Here is a 25081-nt window from a genome sequence, read left to right on the forward strand (position 1 = left end):
GTGACGTCCCGTGGAGGTAGGTAGCTTGAGCGTCGCTTGGGGGCGGCAGTTACTCGAAGGGCACCAAACCAATCAAAGAATCATTAGTTATAAATATATAGCCACCTAAACTTAGTAATAACGGAAATATCTTTCCACTAAAAATTCAGCAGATTTGATTGATATAGTCACTGACTTCGCAACAAAAAAGGAAAAATAAGGAAAGTTTTTTATTTTAATGGTTCAGTCTTGAGAATATCAATTAATATTGTATTTATGATTAAAAATAAGTGTATACTTATTAAATAAATACTAAGGAACATTATTTTGTTTACAAGTCGAACAATAATAGCATAGTAAAATTGATGTGAAAATAATAAATCTGTGTATTGAATCTAAATGGTACAAACTAAATGTGTCAGAAACATCAACCAAATAGGACCTCAGATTCTGGTGATTTGGGTACCTACCTATATATTATCTAACTTGGGTATATTATTTATGTATTCACTTTTATATCTAAATTTAATTTTGTATGTTTTAGTGGTATATATTTTATTAGTAATGACGTATCCATACAACACATTTCTTAGATATTGGAGTCATGAAACGATGATAAAAACTCTATAAAAAATTGGGGCGGCATTTTGTTTAGAGACGTCACTGCTTCATTTTCAACCTGAATTGTGAATTTTAAGAATTTACAGAAAATAATATTAATAATAATATAAATAAAATTATAATACCGTCTTCTAAACGAAAGTTGGCTACGATGTCAGAGTAATAATAATAAAGAGAGTGGCAATTGTTCGGCAAAATGAATCCGTGTTTCTCGCGTATAGCGCACGGTAGAACCTCAATTTTATTATTATTAACTTAACTATGAATCGTTATACGAGGGTGGGTCAATAAGTCCTTAGAAAAGCCGACAGGTGGCGCGACTAGTACTGTAAGCGGTTTGTTTTCATGCAGCGGCACTACCGATTCAGTATGCTGCGAAGTTTCAATCAGATTGGTCGGGTTGTTGTGTGTTTCTCGTACATTTAAAAAAAAAATTTGCTTGTGGAAAATGGAAAAATGGAAAATGGAGAAAATTGAGGTTAGAGCTGTTATTAAACATTTTAATATAAAAAGGTTAACAGCAAAGGAAATAAAAAATGAGTTGGATTTAGTTCACGGCATATCTGCTCCTTCACTTGCAACTATTTATAACTGGTTAAATGAATTTAAACGTGGTCGTACATCAACAAAGGATGAACCACGCTCAGGACGTCCTGTAGAGGTGACTACACCAGAAATGATCAATAAAATCCACGATATGGTGTTAAGTGACCGAAGATTAAAGTTGAGTGAGATAATTGAGGTTACAGGGATCTCAAAAGGTAGCGTCATTTCTATTTTACATGACAAATTGGGCATGAAAAATATTTCTGCAAGATGGGTGCCGCGTTTGCTCACAGTCGACAATAAACGCAATAGGGTGGTGGCCTCTAAAGCCCTGTTGTCGCTCATGCAACGCAATCCGGATGAATTTTTTCGTCGCTTTGTAACTGTAGATGAAACATGGATACACCACTATACTCCCGAGACGAAAGAACAGTCAAAGCAGTGGATTGCGAAGGCAAACCATGTCCAAAGAAGGCGAAAACCGTAAAATCAGCTGGTAAGGTTATGGCTACTGTATTTTGGGATGCACGTGAAATTATTTTCGTTGACTATTTGGAAAAAAGAAAAACAATAACAGGGGATTATTATGCATCTTTACTGGACCAGCTAAAAAACAAAATTGAAGAAAAACGGCCTCATTTAAACAGGAAAAAAATCCTCTTTCATCAAGACAATGCCCGTGTTCACACATGTTTACGATCAATGGTTAAAATTGAAGAATTGAAGTTCGAATTGTTCGACCACCCACCGTATTCGCCAGATTTAGCCCCCAGTGACTTTTTCCTATTCCCAAACTTAAAAAAATGGCTAAGTGGACAACGTTTTTTTTCAAATGAAGAAGTCATCGATCGGACAAATGCTTATTTTGAGGACCTTCCGAAAATTTATTTTTCTGACGGTTTAAAAAAAATTGAGAAACGTCTAACCAAGTGTATTGAGCTCCAAGGAGATTATGTTGAGAAATAAAATAAAAATACAAAAATAAAACCTGTTTTAATGCTTTTTTCTAAGGAATTATTGACCCACCCTCGTACCATCATGTTTCTTCTCAGTACGGCTACCAAATTTAAACACAACATAGTTAAACATACTGCCTACTAAATTAACAAAAAATAATTACCACTAACTTTATTTTTAAAGTTCGCAGTTTAAAATGGATGTAATCGTTCAAATCGATATTGACCGGTGACGTTTCTAAAAAATATTTAATTCAGCCGTAGAAATTATATCTTACTCTGACACATCTTGCGGAGATAATTATAAGCTTGCCGAATGGTTTCCCATTCGCACCTATGGTTCGTTTTTGTTTAGGCCATGGCTACGATTCTTTTATTCGCGTCATATTCAGTGTGGCTCTAAAATGGCTGTATTCAGATTGATTAACTGACGTTGATTGTTGTTTTTAGCCATGTCCTTCTTCTGTATGATTAATTGAATCAGAGCATAGTTTTTATCATGTCATTTAAGTTTTTATTTTCTCTTAAATCCAAATGAATCATATGTGTAGACTTCTTATTTACATAATATACCCTTTTGAATAACTTCATTGTTCACTGTTCCAATCACACCAACCCAACTCCGATTTCAATTTACTCAAATCTCGAAAACATTAATTTGTATTATTGCTCATCGCGTAAGTGAAAGTTAATATCTCAAAGATGCATGTTAGCTATAACTCAGAATCACCATACAATCAGTGACGTCCCGTGGAGGTAGGCAAGTCATGCGTTGCTTAGGGTAGGCACATTTTAAAGGGCGGCAAATGAAAGAAAGAACATGAATAGAACGGACAATGCGGTCGATTTGTTAGAAAGTGTCAACATCTTAGTTTTAAAAAATTGATTGTTGTTTTTATTTAATAAAACGCATTTTTTTATAGTACTTATTCCACTTTAATTAATATATTAGGACCGGTTTCGTCCGCCTCAGTGGGACATTTTCAACTGACAGTTAACAAAATAAAAGAAATTAAAAAAATGGAAGCAATAAAAATCTAATTTTGTATTGTAATATCCAAATGCGGTTTATAAGATAAAAAAATACGAGGTGCCTCCTAGCCTGTCAGCGTCCCAGACCTCACGTTCATAAAAATGCTCTTGTTTGAGAATATGTTTCGTTAAAATGCTCTAAACCAGGGGGGGGCAAACTTTTTGGTTGGAGGGCCAAATTCAAGAATTCAAAATGAGCGGCGGGCCGCAAGTAAAATAATATTTTTAGATATACACTATTTATTATCACGAAAAATAAACATCACAAAAAAATTAATGCGAAGAATGAAACTGTTGTACATTTTTTAACATTTTTTTAAATTCAGGTGTTAATTTTGTAGTTGATATTCTCAAAACTGCTTGTAAATGGGCATCGGAGATATTTGATCGTAAGGAATTTTTATTAAGGCTCATGATCGAAAATGTTTGTTCACATATATAGGTTGATCCAAAAATAACGAACATTTTATTTGCATAATATTTAAGTTGGTCGAATTTGTCTGAATTAAGGCCATTGTAAAATTTGGAGATTTCTTCACGACTATGCAATTCTCTTAACTCAGTGTCACACTGCAGATCAATAATCTCAAGTTGTAGCTCTGTCGGTACACTATCAATATCTATTGAAAATGGATCGCGTACTATTGCTAAACAAATTTTAATCTATTGTTAATATTTTTTAAAAAATATATGAAAAAGTTATTCGTAATCAGAAGTACAATTAATGATGGCGGACCGCAAAAAAATACCCGGCGGGCCACATGCGGCCCGCGGGCCGCAGTTTTCCCCCCCCTGCTCTAAACCTCAGTAGATAGTGACTAATAAAATAGGTCAGTAGGTCCCCAATAAATTTGCTTACAATTTGAGGCTAAAAATGTAAAGGGGTGGCATTCTAAGTCTATCTAAGGGCGGCACTTTGCCTAGGGACGACACTGCATAAAATAAACTTATGGATTAAAAAAACATAGGTACAGCAAGGTATGATATGTACCTATTAGATAGGATACCGTTGAAGTATTAAAGTTCCACAGGGTCACCGTGAAACAATAAAAAATATCTGAATTGGAAGTTAGTCGGAAATATACATGCTAGCGAACAACTAATAACCGATAGGAATGGAGAAACCTTCATTCGGCAAATGACTTGACCTCGACTGACGATTATAATGATAATTATTTAATTTGCCAATATAATCTCAACTAATCGCTCTAAAACTAAACGTTTATCTAGTGCAAAAAGCTCGACATGGTTGACCTGAGCTTTGTTTTTGCGGCGTTTATAATTTAATAAATTGTCATAATTAAATTAAACTGTGAAATGTTTTTCTCGGCTTGTATTAAATTGCCTACAGTTTGCGTTACCAGCACCTCTGTAAGACACGACTAAAATAATGCCACCTCTTTATTCCACCAAACAGATTTATTATGCACAAACTATGTATTTGGCACGAAGCCGAGGTGGATATTACACACAGATCGCAAAAAACAGTTTTATTTTATTTTTACATAATGTACTGTAGATAATTCAGATTAAATACATACTGATGTGCTTAGAAATTTAATAAAAATTGTGACTCTTCCTAAGACAATTATTCTATTTTTTAATCTAAATATTTAGGGATTACGTTAGTTCAACACTAATGGAACGTGTGATGCAATATATATATTTAGGAACATGGTTGAATAAGAAATTGGACAAAAAAAATAATAACAATAATTGAGACCATAAAGTGTTCTTTTCTCATAATGAGACGCCTCGTTATAAAATCAAGATCTTAACTGACTGATTGCGTATCGTTCCATTGGACTGACACAGTGACAAATACTAACGCCTTCAAACGCATGAGAAAGGACCGAATATAGTTATATGTAGTATCAAAACCAGAAAACTAGAGTACCTCGGTCACATTGTATGTGAACAAAAGTACAGAAAGATCAACTGTAAACGTAGCAGGTGACGATGCCGCATTACGTGGCTTAATAACCTCGGCGATTGGTACAAGTGCAGCCACTGTTCCGGGTAGCAAACAGATGATAGAGCAAAGATCGGTCTGATGGTGACCGACCTCCGATAAGGGATGGCATAAAAATAATAATGAATCAGTGCTTAGTTTGGCACAAACCTAGAAAAAAGATCATACCCAGAGTTGCGTAGTATATTATATACGTACTACAAAATATTTTATCCTTTGAAAATTTCATGTTATTTGAATCATAATAGACGATGATTATTCTGACACCGTTTTCCGATCTACTGTAATGTCAGTTACATTAATTATTATTGAGTAATAATATTCTTATTATGTGATATGCACAAACGTGGAATGCAGTTGTCCGGTAAAAAAAGGTTACCTATGTTACGTCTATTTGTCCGGCGATTTATTAGTATTACGAACTTCACGGTTGGTGTCACAGCAATCTAAACAATAATCAGGGTTTTCACTAATAAAAATTAAATACATAGGTATATTAATTATTATAGATACTTTTTTTTCATCTGTCTTGCATTTGCAATGCTTGCAATTGGCTTATAATGGCATCTGTATTTAAAAAAAATCAAATGCGTTCTTCGGTTTATCGCAGAAGATTATAGTTCGTGTGAGACAGGCCTTAGCTATAAATGTTTTAATTGAATATTCTATTAATAATTTGTGTATTTGTTTTGTTACTGGTTTTACTACAAGTACTTATTTGTAGTATCATTGGTTTGATATTTTGTAATCGTTTAGGATTATTTTTGAACAATCTGATTAGGTATCGCATCTCTTAACCTATACAGTTTCTTAAACATTGGGATAATACTTAAGGGCCGTATGTATGAGTTTACTAAATTCTTTATAAGCTATTCAACCGATTTTACACCATATAGCGTATAGCACTGTTTGTGACGTAAGCAATCTGACGTCACGCACCATTCAAAATGGCTGCTTCAGCTGTCACTTTCAAATGTCATTTTAATTTTGCATTCATTACAACAAACGTTTGCTTGAGGCCCTTGTTCATTTTGTTGACTCTGTAAAACATTTGCGAACTTTAAAAACAGTTCCTAGTCGTGCTGTTTACAAAATACGTATAATTTTGATCCATAGTCTATAATCTAGATAGTAGGTAACTGATACAATGCCTCGTATTTCGCTTACAAAACGCAGTATTTCTCGTGGAGAGATACGATGGATTTACGTAAGATTACGATTAAATACCTCCGCTAAACGACCGCAAAGATAGGTACCTACAACTGCATCTGGCATTAAAATATGCAATTGGAAGCATTCTGCATTCTTCAAAATATTATGGTACCTACCTACTTAGTTAATTATTGTAAGATAACTGTAATAAACAAGGCACAACTCTCAAATACACTGGTAACATCAATAGTGTCATACGTTGATTGGTATAAATGATAATATTATACAGAGATCATTACATATTATTATCTAAAACAAATTGCATTTCTGTCATTCATTCTTATTCTGTTTTGACATCTCATAATTGAAGTGGAGTTAGTCATAGTATGTATGTATTTCCACCAAATCAAAATATTTACTGGCAATACTCTATCCTTTCGTACAGTAGAATTATAAAATAAATGTGATAAAATAACTGATAAATTATTTAAAGTTCATAATAGTTATTCATGTATAATTATTAAATTTATATGGTACCGTTCGCACACTTTCAGACACATTTACAACTTCAAAATTTTAAATTAATGGTCGGGGAATAAAATTTTATAAGTTTGCCATTATTTGGACGCCATGACACATTATGACGTCACATCGTGACGTCGCTAAACAAATGATTATATTTGCACTCATGCATACAAATGAGCAGTATATAGCCTATTAAGTATTTGGGAATCTCATGCATACGACAGAGGCAATCTTAACGAAATAAATATTCTTAGATATGTATTAATTATTAATAATAATTTCATTTCTCTTTGGTAACCCTGCCGATCCGCAATGCAAGGCAGTGACCGCGTTTTAGCGCCAATGGTTAGAACAACTCTACCATAGAGGCATTATTTAGTATTCAACTAACAGAAAATTGCATTTTTTATTAAAAAAAAATTAAATATTCAAATAATTTATCGATTACTTTGTTTGCGCTACAAAGTCAATAATAATATTGTATATTTAACATATTTTATGGTAGTACGATACTTACGATAGTAGTGGGCATGGCCCCCACAAGGGGGGGAGCTGACAGGACTTTAGCCTGGGGGCCCGGCGTGACTCTAATAGTAAAGAAAGTTGCCTTCGGTACTATTTGACGATTATAATTGTATTTTAAAATTATTATTAGTGTGTTTCCCGGCTAATAAAAATGACTATTTATCCTATATGGCAAAGGGTCGCATGTTACTTGGCCATCACAAAATGGGGACGCGATCAGTGCTTCGTTAAAAAAAAAGATTTTTTTTTCGGTTAGGTACATGTTCAAACACGCGCGTTAACATGATCTGACTCCCTACTTTAATTTTAGTTTGTCAATTTATGGCTACGGCCGTATGTGGTAGCTTAACCACTGGGGGATGACAAAAGAAATGGCGTATTTCAAAAAAACACTACCTTATTTTTAGGTCAATAATTATTATAAAGCAATCATTATTCGTAGGATGTTTATCACACTTGAATGGTCAAAAACATAGCTTATAAATAGTATCTTTAGAATTATCTTCAAATGTGTTAATCTTGCCCATTTTTTGAATAACAAAATGCCTAATTCTTGTCAAATTTGGGATCACAGAGATTATCAATAAAATTTTATATCGTAAATATTTTACTAAAATTACCTCGTCATAAATAAATTATACTTATAAATTCGTTTAAAAATTAATAAATGTAAAAAATCTTAACACCACTGCACAGTTATGTACTGAAATATGACTATATTCTAAAACATTAGAGCGAGGGTTTAAAAGAATACTATTTTATGTAATAAAAATACTTTATGCAGTCATCAAATGTTTAAAATAAATACAAAGGATAATAAGGCTTCAAAATTATATAAATAGATTATCTACAACGTTTAAGGTATGTCCTGGATCATGCTTTGAAAATAGAACAAAAGCTCAATTTTGACCTACGCTGAGCATGTCCCCCCAACATCGTACACAATATCGTACGGTTTCCAGAATGAAATTTAAAAATTGAAAAATTGAACCTCAAGGGAGTCACTAATGTTTAAATATTATATTTTTAATTATGTTTTTATCTAGCGTGTATTATTATAGTCAAATAAAATTGTCTTTCAATCGATTTACTAGTTTTATTTCAGTGGCACGCTGAGTGTCCAGTACTTTGAATTACCTGTTTTGTGGCACGCCAATACAATTGGATTGCCGACCGCTGATCTAGCGTATAAAAAAACTTACCCAAGATATACATCATGGTGAAGCAGTTATCGAAAGCCAGTCCAACGAGGAACCTGCAGACACAGAATTGCCAGAAGCTGTTGCAGAAAGCAGTTGCCACTCCGGCCAGGAATCCTACCAAGTTAGTTCCTGAAAAAATAACAAGAAATATCTATAATGCATTATAGGGATTCATTGACATCAATATTCATTTAGTTGTTATTATAAGTGAGTTAACCAATGCGGATTATAAGGTTGGAAATCGGCATTTCTTCAAAATATTCCGGTTCGTCAAATTTTCCATTGCAAAGTTTACATATTTTTTTGACCATGTCCGATCCTAAGATGATCATAATTTATAGGTCTCAAAAGTGGGGATTTGTATTAATAGATTTTTTTACAAGAAATGGATGATAGCCAATTACTTGACGTATTAGATCCATACTTTGACTCCAAACACACATTGAAAAACAAAATGTGTATTTGCCAGACCCGGGATTCAAACCTGGGGTCCACGACATTATAAACCGACGCATAAGCCATTTGGTCACTGTTGGCGTATAAAACGACATAATAACACCCATTAATACCTATCATAATATATTTGTATTATTATTCAGTACTAAACATATTATTTTGGTGTTCGATTACTTGAATTAAGAACCCAATATAAGTGCAAAAATTAATCTATTATTCCTTATATTAGGGCTATTAATTGTCACAACAAACCATTGTTGTTATTTAATGATAACTTACCAACAAGAGCAGGAATCCTTCCATATTTATCAGCGAGCCATCCAAAAATAAGCCCTCCAAGTATGGCACCACAGAAGAAAATTGCTTGCGCTGTTGCTGGTCTGTTGTCCTTCTCGCACACCCATCCCAACTATAAATTTAAAAAAAACTTCATTAAATATTTAAAAAATACTATTTATTACAAATTGAAATGTATGGCTGGTTACAAAGATTGTGTGTTATCCATTCGTTGAATGACAGCATCCAAATGCGAGACAGTGAGATTACAATGCTATCTGGTCAGAATTGCAATATGCTAATCTATCATCTACAATTAAATAGACAAAGGTATTATTATTCGTTGAATTAAAAAATTGTTAATTAATATTAAATTGCTTTTGAATTCGGAACTCTCGTTGTATCAACACATTGACTGCTGACTAGATAGCATGCTAATTATATCGAATGGCCACTTAATCGTTACACGCTAAGCGCGTCTTTAGCGTCCAATGTATGTGTATCTCCGATATTATAATATTGTCTACAAATACAGAATTGAATCACATAAACATTCATATTATGCCCAGTAGCAAAAGAATAGATAATGATAAATATTATTATTCATTCAAAATAGTATAGTCACCTGTCAATTTTCGTTTAAATCTATAAGAAATTTATCATACTATTTTAACTGTATCAATATAAGAATTAATAAATGATCTAATAGCGTCGTGAAGTTAATTGACCTTTTAAAATAATATCCTAAAAGCATTTCCATAAATCATTTTAATAAAATTATATGTACTAAGAAGATTAAGAATATTATCAATTATCACGGTAATAATAATCTGGTATTTATTTGTAAATATTGTCTATATTGAAAATATACCGGTTCTAAGTAATTACTACTCTCTCTGCTTACTAAAAGCTTTGTGTGTTTTGATTTATCTAAAGAGACATTTCAAGTTCGACCACAAATCAAAATTACATAAAAATGTATCATGCTATTAGTACTGATCAAACATAAATACAATGTCTATTGGATTCGCTGGATTAATTCTTATAGTCAGTGCTCGAAGTGTGCCTACATGAACACAGCGTAGCGGAGCTCAGTCACGTGGATACAAAATAGAACAGTTTTATCTAATACGTAACCATAATCATGAGATGTGCGTGACATATAAAATTAAGACGTATCCAAGTTTTTATATCTAGGTACGGCACTTAAAAATTAAATTTCATGTCACATGCACAATAAAATTGATTGTCAAACATTTTAGTATAATAATATAAATTAAATTTTGACTCGAGCTGATAAATAGTTAAGTTTCAATTTGTGTGGTAAAGGTAAATTAATGACGATGGTTTATCAGTGTAAATTAATAGAATTTGAATAATTAGCTATTTTGGAGAATAAATACATCGTCAAAATGACTTAAAGCTAACTAAAGTTAAATATCGAAACAGCAAACGTGTAGTTCGCTCGTACTGGATCAAAGATCGGGGGTCTTCTCTTAGATGAATATAGTTTAATTCTATTATATTTAAATGACCTAGTGGGGTTCTATAATTATAAACTAGCCTATGGTATTATACTTTTATTAATATTTTAACAACTGTTATTTAGGGGAAATTATAAATGTAAAATAAACCAAGGTTTATTATTCAATTAGGTACCAACTGATCAACATCTTTATCAGGCCCTGGCAAAAATTATGCTAATTTTTAGTTGGTAGTTTAAAAAAATAGTTTTGGCTGCTTTTCAAAGGCTGTCGGTCACTTTTTATTTGAAAAATATGTAATTATTATGGATAAATATTTTCACATAACTTCCGGTTCCGTTTTATGGAATTTTTCAATTCGATCACTGATATAAATTGTGATTTCACGGAATTTCACGGATTCGTATCATAATATTTTATGGTAGGCTATATGCGAGGTTGTATCCGATAATATAATCTAAACACCCGGATGTGTTTATATATCAGATGCTAAGTAGCTTAAATGAATATGTAAACACTAATCTGTTGAACTCTTTAACTTTCAAGTATAACAGACAGGCTTAATATTAAATATCATGATTTTAATTGAATTATTATAGTGGTATTAAAAGCCGCTTAGAAATGAATAAAGTTATACAACGTGGGTAATTTTAATATCACCTTAATAATATTATTATCTACAGTACACTAAGTATATCTATAAACAAGACATGATGTCTTACCAATGTACCAGTGCATTCTATTATATTTTCAATTTAAAAAAATATTTGAAAATAGAACACCTTTGTTAATTTTGCGCTAGTTTATAAAGTTTTAAAGTAATTCTATAAAGTTTATATACTTGGTAGATGATTTTTGCTGTGAACCTATCATGTATAATTTTAATATTATACTTACAGAATATACATATTTTAATGATTTTTTAAGATTCACAGATATTCTCATTCATAAAAGGCTAGGGTGTTCTTTCAATATTCGATTTTTATTATTGAGGTTTTATAATATTATAATAAAACGGAATATGTACATATCACTGAACAGTGGTACATATGCTGTTCTTATTCCACTTAATTCAATCACAGTCACACAGTTCATTCACATAAATGGGAAATTATTCTCAACTATTGTCGGCTGCAAGGTTGAGAACGCCTTATTTAAGCATGCAAAATTACTATTACTTGCAGATCCATTAAAAATCAAAAATCATGAAAAATTATGATAATAATGCTCTTTTATGCGATTACTATGGAATCGTCAAAATACCACTTTTAACGGAGGACCCGCCGGACGCGTTAATAAGATAACTCCTAAAGATGTTACCTATTTATTATGTATGATGTTATAATATAGTAGATATCTAACTTAAAAATTCGTCTTTTAAACCAGTACTTCTCAAAATGGGAGGCGCGGCCCCCTAGGGAGCCCTGAAGCTCCTACCACGGAGCCGTGGAATATTTCAGTATTTGAAAAAAATAATAAAAATGTTATCACTGACGATACCTGATACAAATCAGTCAAAATCTCGAGGTCGAATTTTCACGCGATTACAATACTTACTTGTATTGTAATACCTTAAAAATACGAAATTATTCCCCTCTCATTAAATCCTATTTGTAATAAGTTTGCTGTAATAAATTTTGAGTTAATTTTTTTTTTTAATTTTGCTTTACAAGCTTGTAAATGAAAATATGTTTTATGAAATTATATATATTTAATGAAACTATTATATATTTTTATTAAAAAGGTAGATACTTATAATAATAAGTAATGTTAAATAAAGTATCTACTATTGGTTACTAAAGACTAACATTTTGGGGAGGGGGGAGCCTTAGATTTTTATTTTCTGACTTCTAGGGCCGTGGTATGAAAAAGTTTAGGAAGCACCGTTTTAGACAACCGCTGAATAGATCCGCTGATCATTATTAAATTATATGGAATAAGAATTACATATTGTTTTTTTTACTATTTTGGTTCATTCAATGTCTTTGCATCAAGAAATTAATATTAATGTACATTTTTACGACTACATCGATATGCTGCCAGTTTTTATTTTTTTTAATTTACCTAAAAATTATGTAGGTTATAGTTTACTGCAAACATGCACAAATAATTGCACATGCTATGTCTATTAATGCACTGAATCCGGTTAAAAATGAATCATTCCATTTCATGGGAACGTAGGCAGACATCAACCTTGCTGCAATTTTATTTTTAGTGTTATCTGGTCTATTTACCGTGTTTATCCACAGTGATGAAATGGCTCATTGAACAAAGCTGCGCCCATAAAAGTGTCAAACTAACCACTGGAATAATATCCGTGATGTAAGTAGGTATCTCTTACAGTTACTTAATAAGCAGTTATTTTTTGCACAACATAAAAATATCTGAACCAAAATTACTACTTATTTTTTTATAAACGAAAAAATATATTCGATAGGTCACTTTTTATAATAAACTAAAAAAAATAGACCTGTCTCAATAATATTATGTTTCCTTCTGTTATACGGATTCTAACTTGTTTGTGAGCTAAAAATATGAAAGGGCGCTATCTTAGCAGTCTTCAGAGCCGTATGCGACAAAGATGGTACGTGGTGAGGATGGCACTGGCGAGGGGTGGAGGTAGGCTGTTACGATCTGACATAAATAGTATTACTGTGTCAGTTATATGTATTTGTTCTCATTGAACTAAGACTACAATTTATAAATTGTGTTGGTTAATTTTTTATAATTCATTAAGCCTTGCGAAAACCAAGCCATAATAAATAATAGTCAAAAAATACTCGTCTATTCATAGAATATTTATAATTATGACATTAAATTATACATCATTTTGGATATTTTATATATAGAATAATATTTATATAGGTATATTATAGTTTGGTTTAGACAAGGCTTAATGAATTTTAAAAATACTGACTAACAACATGTGTATTCCAATACGTATTCCAAATTCAACGAAAACAAATAAGTATGAATGAAAAAGTGTGTACAATTTTGTCGGATCGCCCAAAGCATACCAAAACTATTATGGTTTGGCTTATGCAGGGCTTAATTGAGTTTTTTTTAATTAATCAACCCCATCTGTAAATTATTGTAGTCTTAGTTCAATAAAAATAAATACGTATGACTGACAAAGTTTAATATGCATTATTTATGTCGGATCCTAACAACCTACCTCCACCCTTCGCCACTGGAGGATGATGTGTAGGTATAACCACTAACTCTCCGTGTTATACGTAATCATGCCATTACAAAGATTATGTAATACGGCTAATGGGGTGCATTTCAGATACCCATCTAACTAATGGAGTTCTTTTCAATCGACTGTAAACGAAAAACAGCATTATATACATTGACTCGTGTGATTTAACTATGTAGAAAGAGACATAGTACCCATAAGGGCAAGGCCATGGAAGTGGAAAAAACTATCGGCTAACTCGATGGTATCTTACAGGGAACTCAGAATCTGTTCTGTAGTATCTTATATATTTTGAAAACGTTACAAATATATTATCTAGAATAATTTGCTTTATGCACTCAACATTGTAAGTTTACTGTTTGGACTCATCACTAATTACACTCCAAATCAGAGATGCACACCACCAATGTATCTAAAATAATCAAACGTATGATGCACTTCACTTACATGACATAATAATAAATTAATTTTAGATTAAGTTCTCCGTTGTGCTAGAACGCAGTGGTCGCCCGGCGGCGGCGGGGCAGCGGCGTGCGCAACTCAAACGTATAACCGTGTGTGAAATGTTTGTAAACAGAGTCTTTTGTTTGGGCATAACACACACGGTTATACGTTTGAGTTGCATACGCCGCTGCCCGTCCGTCCGCTGTGGCCAAGAGCTTAGACATCATGGGTGGACTAGCGTTCTGCGATTCTGTCAGAACAATGTAATCGCTATTCAAGTATTTTGTTTCGTTTATTCAACATATGAAGGTATTAATTACCTGGCGTTGGTTTCTGATTCAAACATTAATATTGGCTTTAAAAGAGGAGAGAATCTAACTTTTATATTCCGACATTAAGAAGAGGATCGAAGCCAACCCGTCACAAGAGCAGGATAACTCTCATACTGTCGTGCTTTTAAACACTGGTGTGTATGATCATAATATTTATTTTATCTATGTTTGTGTCATTGAAATTGGACGCAAGATACAGAACCCGTTCTATTAACAGTACAGTGGAGCTGTTTCCGGGAGGCGGCAAAACCCCGCATTCGGTTCCAGTACCTACCGTTGATGTTAACATGTTCTAAGCCTAAACAATATTTGGTCTACATTTTTTACCTCTGGGTTACGTGAACTAAATGAACAAATTGTATATTAAACACTTATACATTAATTTAGACGCAATAATACCTAATTTAAATATGTATGTAATATTATTTTTATTGGTACCTGATACCTACTTCCTAAAACAAATCTACATACAAAAATCATTTGACCGGTCCAGTAATCAACATTGTATTCGTGTGTCATTGAATAATCAGTTATTAGCATTTTCTAGAGCAAATAACTTCGTATTCAAATTAAAATTAAACTCTAGGTCAGATGCATTTAAATCGTTCGGTAGCCGTTAGCTTTACCAGAGTATTCCATATAATTAATTACATGCAATATTTCAATAGATAAAAATGTGGGTGTTGTTTACATTGAAATTAAACTATATAAATATAATTATCTAATAACAAATTCTATTGCTCAATAAAATAAGGAACTATGACGTGACGTCACAGTAAGCTACCGCTACGGGAAAAAAGTGTGTAATGTCGTTTTTCTTGGTGTTTAAAATGTTATCAGACTGATGCTCCCATCCCGTAGCATATTTTGAACCTTTAAACGAACATTATCAATAGGCTAAATCTGCCGAAATCACCAAAACAACAATAAGGTCACCTCACGTTGAACCGCACTGCATTGACACCTACATGACGTTTTGAACGTTTTTATCATTTTTTATGTGTCTACACTTTTTCAAATCATGTCATAAGCACGTAATATGTTTTTTGCAACTAATTTGAACGTACGCACAAGGAGAAACTGTTAAAATTAGTTGAAATTAGCATGAATAATTAATAATAATTTAAAATACTTATACATTAAAGTTGGCAGTTGGCACTCTCTATAATTGAATCTAGAGACGTGGTGATCGTTCAAAATATTCTGCAAAATGACGAAACCATAGAATAAATTTGTCGCCGTGACGGCGTGCCAGTGTCGTGAGAATCATCTCAATTTGATCACAACTTTATGGTTACCTACCGTTTTCGTTATTTTTTATAAATGAATCATAACGTAATTTTTTAATTTAATTTAAAATCTATACTGTTTTGTCAGGATGCCATTTACACTATAAATAATCATTTTTGAATGAGACATTTTGATTTGGATTCGGTTTGCGATTGTAATACGTTTTATTATGTATTATTTTAAGGTCTTCTAAATTTGAATTTTATTAGCATAATAAAGAATAATGCAAAAAACGCATCTGTTAAAATGAACATCGATTGTCATTTTTCACGTTTTTCAATTTGCTAATAATATTATTATTGTGCAGAAATCATTCAATATTTTATTCGTCAAGCTGTGAATCATGCCGTTGGAAATGCGAACAAGGTTTATAAACTTGAGTGAAACAGCCATTTATTTATTTAAACAATAATTATTGATAAACAGCGGACAATGACAGTTTGCTAGAAAAAACGCGACCCTTTGCGTTTCCGTGAAATGAACATTGTTCATTCATTTTGTTAAACAATATTTGGTTCATTCATTCAATCGATTATCGATTCGATTCAATCCAAACAATTAGCATTGTGAGGTGTTTGCCATAAATAATAAGATTAACAAATGACTACCAATATTAAAACAAGAAAACACAAACCTAAAATACATCATAGTATAATATAAAAACAGGCAGCATTTTCATTCAAGAATAACTACTGCACAATTTAAATGGTAAATCAAAATTCAGACCGAAGATAGACCATAATAATATAATACGATCCTTCACATTGTAGATGGATGTATAATAAAATAACAAATAACATTCATACGCCATGTTTATTGTACAGCCAGTTTGTTCAATCCATTGGCTCCATGCATAGGATACAAACAATAATTTTTGGTAAATGTGCCGCAGAGGTAGCCATGCGATTTTACAACATTCTTTTTAGATCAAACCAAACCTAACCTGACCTAACATAACAAAACCTAACCTAATCTAACCTACCCCAACCTAATATTACCTCATATAATCTTAGTTTGTGATGATGGTGTATCAAAATGTATGAAAATTTCAAATTTTCAATTGACGATTTTTGGATCGAAAAAAAGGTACTTGTTTACATGGAATAAACTGTTTTCGTAAAAAAAAATATAAAAGCTCATGGCTTTTTTACACTATGAATAATTATTAAGTAGATTTAGATGAACAATCGCGTAAAAACGTAAATAATAGTACGTACATATTACGTCACTATTCTGGCAGAAGACACTAATTCGAAAAAGTCAAAAAAAAAAACTTCAAAGTCAAATTACTCAAAACTAGTATTCTCCGGTTAGTGTGTTCTGCCAGAACAGAGACGAAAGTACCTAAAAACCAAAGCAATTCGAGAAGAATACGTCGCAGTTTTTACGCAATGTTATACGCTGAGAGAATATTATTACTTTTCCATAGTAGATATCTACACTATTCAACCATACTTAAAACGTTGTCGATATCAAAAGATCATATCAAGGGTAGAGGATTCTGATAAAATTTGATGATTTGCGACGAAAGGGTTGGAGAAAGTGTGACACCACAGAACCAATAAAATAGATATAAATTCATGTTTTCAGAGAATAAATTATTCCGTTTAAAAACTGTATCGAAATCGAAAATTTTCAATGATCTATTTTGTGATTTGGGGATGATGTGAGATGATGTTAAAAAATACTTAATTTAGACAGAGAGTAAAAGAATTTATGACGAAGTTTGTTGACAGCTGGAGGGCAGTCCCATGACAAAACAGAACAGTGACAAAACAGAACATGACAAAACAGAACAATGACAAAACAGAACAACGGTCAATATAACTATGACCTTTCAGGAAAAATATAAATTTAATACTGAAATAAATTGTCCTATCCCTATTATGTAAAAGATTTTTAATAGCACAGATTTATAATACGCCATAATAAATCAAATTATATACCCAATTTCTGCATTCCTAATCGCTAAAAAACCTCAAATAAACGGGACTTAACTCGGTGTTAATGATTGGGTGACTAGGTACAACGAAATAATGACCTAACCTAATCTAACCTAACCTAAATAGATTCCACAAAATTAATGTTTAATTTTTCTTCTGGCTGTTCTGTTTTGCCCGGTTACCGTCAAAACATACCGAAATTTCTTTGTCATTTAAAGACCACCCCTCAATAAAAGTGTGGTCCAAAGCATGACGCGCAAGTTCAAACAATGGAATAGTTGGATAATAGTAAAAAAGGTGTGATATTATATACTTAATAGTGTTTTTCAAAAATCCTAAATGAATGTGGCCAAGATAAATAGCAGAAAAAGTAACAATAATTGTTAGAAAAATGTAACCATTATAGTGGTACGTAAGAGGTATCAAACCGTCAACTGAATCTACGACATTCACGTAGTTGATTGAAAGAAGCATAATCAGATTGACCAGACTTCCAACTAGCAGTTTACTGATCCAGACTGGTGATGGCAATAATAGTTTAATCTCGTTTATTACAAACCTCAGTCGCTATCGTATGATATGGCACATCGGTGAGGTTGAATTCCCAACCTCTGGAGCAGGACCTCCTCTCCCAGGTGGGATCTAGCGTCGGCACTCCATCCTGCATGAGCGTACTCCAGTCTACTGCGTACTCCTCACATCTTGACGGAAGGCCTTCAGCGTTTACTGGAATTGCCAGGGAAACTCTGTGAAATAGAAAAATCAAATTATTAACAATCAATTTTATTATTTAAAAAAATGAGGCGGCATTTATATCTAAATATTTTTCAAGGCGCTTTATAAATACCAACTAGAACAATGGGATTATTCTCCATGTAATTTTTCGAATCTTGGAATCAATTCGCCTTTAATTAGAAGAGAAATGCCGCTCCATATTATTATTCTTTTTCTTCCTTTTCTTTCGACCATGTCCGATCCTAATAGGATCATATGGGCCTTCACAGAGTAGAGGTATGTATTAACAGATTTTGTTTTTTACGAGAAATGGATGTCAGCCACTTGCTCAACCTATTAGGTCCATACCCTGACAGACACAAATTGAAAAACAATATGTGTACTTGTCAGACCCAGGATTCGAACCTGGGACCCACGGCATTATAGTCAAACGCTTAAGCCACGCGGCCACCACGGGGGTTATTATTAATGTGTTAAAAAAATATATGTGAAATCATTACATATATCTACTGTAATATTTCGATATTTAAAATGGATAGGTATAATTTTTTTTTAAATTCTAATACATACAGAAATTAATGTTAGCGCCGCAGGCGAAATATTTGCCGACTTCACGGAATCTAGTATTACAGTTGTGTTATTGACATACATTAATTAATTTGCGAGACGTCAATGCAGCTACCTTCATTTCTATCAAATCTTTAATCAATGCGACCGTCTTCATATTACCTTTCTGAAAGTATTTTTGAAACGAATCTCTAGGGTGAGATGGGTTCTTTTCAAACGCATGCTAAGGGGCTATATCGTAAGAGGAGGCATTGAAGGCTTGAGATGATTTCACTTATACTACACTACTATTATCAGGCATCATGACTTGGTGTAGCAGATAGAATGGAAATCGTACAAACAGATGCAAGGCGCAACAATCGGATTTATAATAAATTGTGATCGTACATAACTGCTTTGTATTAAGATTGCCTGGAATTATAAGAAAAATCAAACAGTGTACAGTTTGCCACTGAACTAGCACGTAGTTTTACATTGAATTGTAAGTGCATATTAACTGGGCATAAATAAATTATCAATAAAAAAACAATAATTAATGGTAGACAAATTACTAAGTTCTATCCTCGTCAAACATAATCATGTCAGAAAAGGATCTGCTATTCTAATTTCGAGTATTTAGAGATACTGTGCAGTCACCTCAGACTTGTTGGCAAATACGTTGACATTATTCTTCGTAGTCCAATCAAACAGCTGTTATCTGTGTCGTTTATATAATCAAAATTACAAACATGGCCACCTGTCGGTGATCTTTTGCGTAGAAAATGCGTTTATTCGATAAGTAGACTCGTTAAAAAACAGAGAACGTCAAGATTGGATATTATGAAAAATTGTTTCTTAATACACAATAAAAACAACTTTTAAAAACACATAGGTATTAGTGGGAAGAACTATTTTTTTTTTTTGAAGAAAACAATAATTTGTTTTAAAAAATTGTACGATACCTCAGTTGAGGCACGGTCTAAAAAGATCGTGGCTAGGCGATGCGTGGATTGCGGGTCGCGGGTGCAAATGACGCATGCCAAACGAAATATAATTTGTCATATAAATCCAACATGCGTCCATTTAATGTTCTGTTTATTGTTCTATCAGTAACAATAATAATATATTCATTGACATGTTTTCTTTTTAAAGTAAATGCGTAACGTTTTTAGTCATCTTTACACGATTTAAGAATTAATACCCCCGTCGCCATCACGAAACAAATTGACGTGTTCCCAACTCGACGGTCTCTCTCCGAATGCCAGCCAGTCCAAAATTTCGTCGCGCCTATCGTTGAAAATTATTTGCCGTTTCACTGATATATCGCCTTAAAATCACTTTGTCAATACAAAGTGATTTTATGATGTCGCAAGTGAAATTTGAAAATATCAAAACAATACATTTTTTATTCATGACCACTAGAAAAACATCTTAAAAATTAAAAATAAATCTCTTTTTTTAAATCTTATGTCCACACCGGCAACAAGTCGCACGACAACTCGTTAAATTTTACGATAATTATCATAATTGCTTAAGAAATTTTACGATAATTATCATGCTTATCGTAAAATTTAACGAGTTGTCGCGCGACTTGTTTTTGGTGTGGACCCGGCATTATGCAGGTAGATATATTAAATTTCGAATAAAATATAATTTAATTAAAAACATAATGGCGTACGACCGGATGAAAAAAGCATGTTTGGACTACTCCTGATGCCATCTATTAATCAGTAAAATCATTCATTCATCATCCTTGTCAAATCATTCTTGTTATTTTACCATACCCGTTTTCTATATGGAACAAAAGTACACCACGAAGCGCCTCCAAAAATCCCCATCGCTCATTGCCATTATCTTGAATTAAATTACAAAAATGGTAACTAATTCTTGGCGGAATCTTAAATACGAGTACCTTAGATCGTGTACTTATTATGAATTATTTATTATCCATAATAAGGACACTTGGGCCAGTATTTTAATGAAAATATGTGTGTTCATATCATATTCGGTCGAAGAATTTTTGTAATAAGCATGTTATTATGTAGTTTCAAAATAGGCAATATTATTATATTATGAAGAATAAAATGTAATTTTGAAATATTTCAAAATGATAGATTATGAATTATCTGTTAATTCCGATCCATTAAAAAATATGTATGTACGTTTAACTTTAACACATAATATGTTAATAAAAAAATCTTGACTTAAAAAATATTTAAAATAGGACATTTTGTACACATTCTAAGTTCAAATTACTTGTAATCATTTTCTATTATATTTTGAATGAATTAGCATCAAGTTATAAGTGATCTCATTTTGGCATTGGATTCCAAGTCCAAAGATCCAAAAATTGATCATGACACAATTCTGCTGATTCTGCGAATTAATCGTCAGAATTCAGAAGAAGAGCATTATTCTCACGTGCCTCCGATTCTCCAGCACTGTTGAGGAAGCGAACTTCCTGGAGTCGGTTTTTCAATCTGAATTTCGCCTTGAAAAATAAACGAAGTGATTATAATGAAACTGTATTCACCAATGCAACTCTGAATTGAGCAAGTGGATATAAATAATAATAATAATATGAAAACCTTCGTTTATTACATAAAAATATCCAACTGCAGTTGATGAAAGGTGTGATGTTATATTATTTATTTTTTTATTAATTTATAACTATAATAAAGAAAAGTTTTTCAAACAATATTTTTTGATAATTCTGTGTTATTTGAATTATTTACGTTGACAGATGTTCATCTTCATAATAATATAAGATAACTTTACTAATGTTATTAACAAAAAAAAACTTTATTTCAAAGGGAGTTCTACTGCGTTCAACACCAGTTCAATTAATGAATAATAAAAATTAAACCTGAAATGCATACGGGTCTTATACCCCGTTTACACGTGCGTAGATTTATTGTTGACAGTAAGTATTATCGCGGCCATAACAAGAAAATGTATGGGTAAACATGTATTGTCCTGCAGTTGCAAGCTTGCATGAATGAATCAAAAAAGTTTGGAAGCTTCTGAATTTTCATGCGACAGTAGGGATTTTTTCGATCTGCGTCTGCGCAGTAGAACGATAGTGGCGAACCTGCCGGCAAAAAAAACTATATTCATTTTAAAGTTAACCGATTTTCACTACCTGTCAATTAGTACCATAAAATGACTACATCGCGTCTCGCGAAGAATGAGATTGGAGAGACAGTCAGCACTTTTACGTGCGAACAGTTATTGTCACGATAGTTTAAATTACGCACAATTGCTGCCAGTAAATCCATGCACGTGTACAGGCGCTATTATGCGCAGTTTTAATTTTAAATTAAAAAAATATTATTTTGAAATTGATGACAGATGAATAAAATAAATGAAAATAGCGTTATTAATTAAAATAATGTGCAACATTTTGCAAAGAATTAACAAGATTGTTTATTGGAAGGTTGTAGAAGAACCGACCATTTAAATGATTTCATTAATTAATTGTGAAATTAATACTTTTACATATGCAAGACATTTTCCTTGGCAGTGATTTAAAAAATGATGTTGTAGTTAGGTACTTACTAACTTTAATGAGCTATCTACTTATAGTAATCTTTTTCTGTTATTTTGCATGAGGCACACGTTCGTACCTAAATTCTAGATATCAGCAAAAAAATCTTGAGATGGACTTTCCATCTATTTTTTTTAATATTTAATAAAATAACTACGTATTCATATTACATACTTAATAAATTTTCCTCAATATTATATATATATATAGAATGTATCAAAGGTTTTCATTTTTTTCCTATGTGAAATTTCTTTTAGCGTGATAAAGAGTATATCGGATTTGGCTGTATAACAACCAGTGTGGCCAATTGTCATTTAAAATACCAGACAGAGTAAAAAACAACTAAAACTTAAAACGGGAAAAGTTATCACCTAAATATCATATATAAAATTTATTTTATTGGTACGATACTAAGGTATAAAAGTTCAACATGTTGATTTTCCAACAAAGATGGTGTAATATTTTGGCTTTTTTTGTGAAATTTTACGGTGTCAAAAACGATAGATTTTTAACGCTATACGTCAGGTGCGTATTTTGCAAGGATGCCTATTCAAAAATACTGGCGAGAAAAATGAAATGTTGGCAACGCTGACAAGTGTTAAAAAAATATTTTGAAACTTTCACAGTTTATAGACTATATTGCACATACTAATTAATTAGGGTTCATCTGGATATCTCAAAAGGTTCCCAAGTTAGTTGTAGAATAATTCACTTGTTACAATTCGTTAGGAGTAATTTGATAGTAGCAAAGGAGGGACGATGGGTTAAACTATAGCCAAGCGTTATATATCTCATTGTTTCCCCAATCAATTGTCTCGATTTTAGAATGCGAATAAATGGAAGCTGAATAAACTTTTCATTATAAACAAAGCAAAAAGTTATAATTCTGTCGCGTGTGCTGCTACACATACATGTTTGTATGTTCGACATCACTGTCTATAATCAATTAGGTATGTCATTTTGGCAGGGATTTTCATGATCTTTTCTATCTGGATGATGACGTCATTTTAATTTGCTAGTTCTTTATAGAATGAAGTACCTATTCATATTACAACTCACACCAGTTATAATATAATGATTATCATTCGTTTTCATCAAAAAAACTTCGGTTAACTTTGACGTTACGGCAATTTATAGTTTCGAATTTGAACAACTTGACCAGATACGTAGCATATAACACATGTGAGCGAATAAATTCAAATTTATTCAATTTTAATTGGTTTCATTAATGACTTATATTGTACGATTTATTTTTTAGTTTCACACGAGCTAAAAGCATGCCGAGACATTTTTTTTACTTCCGTAAAATCGTGACTAAGCCAATATCTTTAAATCTCATTGTTAAAACAATACCTTGTTATCTTATAAATCAGTTTTTTCTGAATACAGCACCTATACACTCTAATTAAAAAATAAATACATAATGTGGTCTTGATACGAACAATATAAAGGACTTTAGTTTTCATAAAACAGTGTAAGACAAATCAGGACATAATCATTCATATATCTGTCTTCATAACGTAGCGATATATTTTTTTGTGGTGGAACTAAAATGTGCAAGACCCAGATCTACAGGGAATCCGATAAAAATTGTAAATTGTATTAAAATTATGATGCATTTTGAAATTCCGTCTATAAGATGTATATAATACAATTCTTAATTCAAACCTTCTATGCGGCAGCCATTTTAAATAATAATAGCTTCCGCCATTTTGTCCAGATTATTATTTATTGCCGCCAAAAACCGATTGCAAAATCCGCTTCCGGAATAGTTGCTATAAAGCTATAAATTTTCCCCACCATAAAACAAATACATTACAAACATATTCCATATTTAAATTTATTGCTTATAACTTCGCACCCAATGAGATGTAGTTATAATAATTATTTGGCATGGCAAAACTCTGGTATAATAGGAGAACCTCAGTATTATACATTATTATAAAGTATATTATAATATTATGTACCTACATTTTATCAATTATAATCTGTGACCCCAGTAATCAATGAATTTTCATATGACACAGAACACAAACTGGTTCAACTGTCATTATGCAAAAAATCTTTAATCAGTAGTAATAATAATAAAAAAGAATGATATCTATCGAATGGCAAGGATCTACTTATATACTATGATCTCAATGGTTTACTCAGGGTCGCCAACAGCATGAAGTCATTACCTATGCATAATTAAACGTTACAATATTGTTTTTTAATTTAATAAAACGCATTTTTGTAGTATTTTTTATCAATACATTAGGACCGGTTTCGTCCGCCTCAGAGGGACATTTTCAACTGAAACAACAATACAATGCAGTT

General features: G+C 32.1%; 1 protein-coding gene across 1 annotated transcript in view; it reads right to left on the bottom strand.

Annotated features, from left to right (window-relative positions):
• Positions 1–25081, bottom strand: part of LOC147065178 (organic cation transporter protein-like) — a 67293-nt gene that overhangs the window by 7465 nt on the left and 34747 nt on the right. The window contains exons 3-5 of the mRNA XM_085956697.1: positions 18494–18680; positions 9246–9375; positions 8511–8639 (exon numbers count right to left, since the gene is read on the bottom strand). Of these exons, the coding sequence (XP_085812823.1) occupies positions 8511–8639; positions 9246–9375; positions 18494–18680 (446 nt within the window). The remainder of the gene's footprint in view (positions 1–8510; positions 8640–9245; positions 9376–18493; positions 18681–25081) is intronic.

The sequence above is a fragment of the Rhyacophila brunnea genome, unplaced genomic scaffold (assembly GCF_057557595.1).
Source record: "Rhyacophila brunnea isolate RB1 unplaced genomic scaffold, BYU_Rbru_1.0 scaffold_6, whole genome shotgun sequence".
Taxonomy (NCBI): Eukaryota; Metazoa; Arthropoda; class Insecta; order Trichoptera; family Rhyacophilidae; genus Rhyacophila; species Rhyacophila brunnea.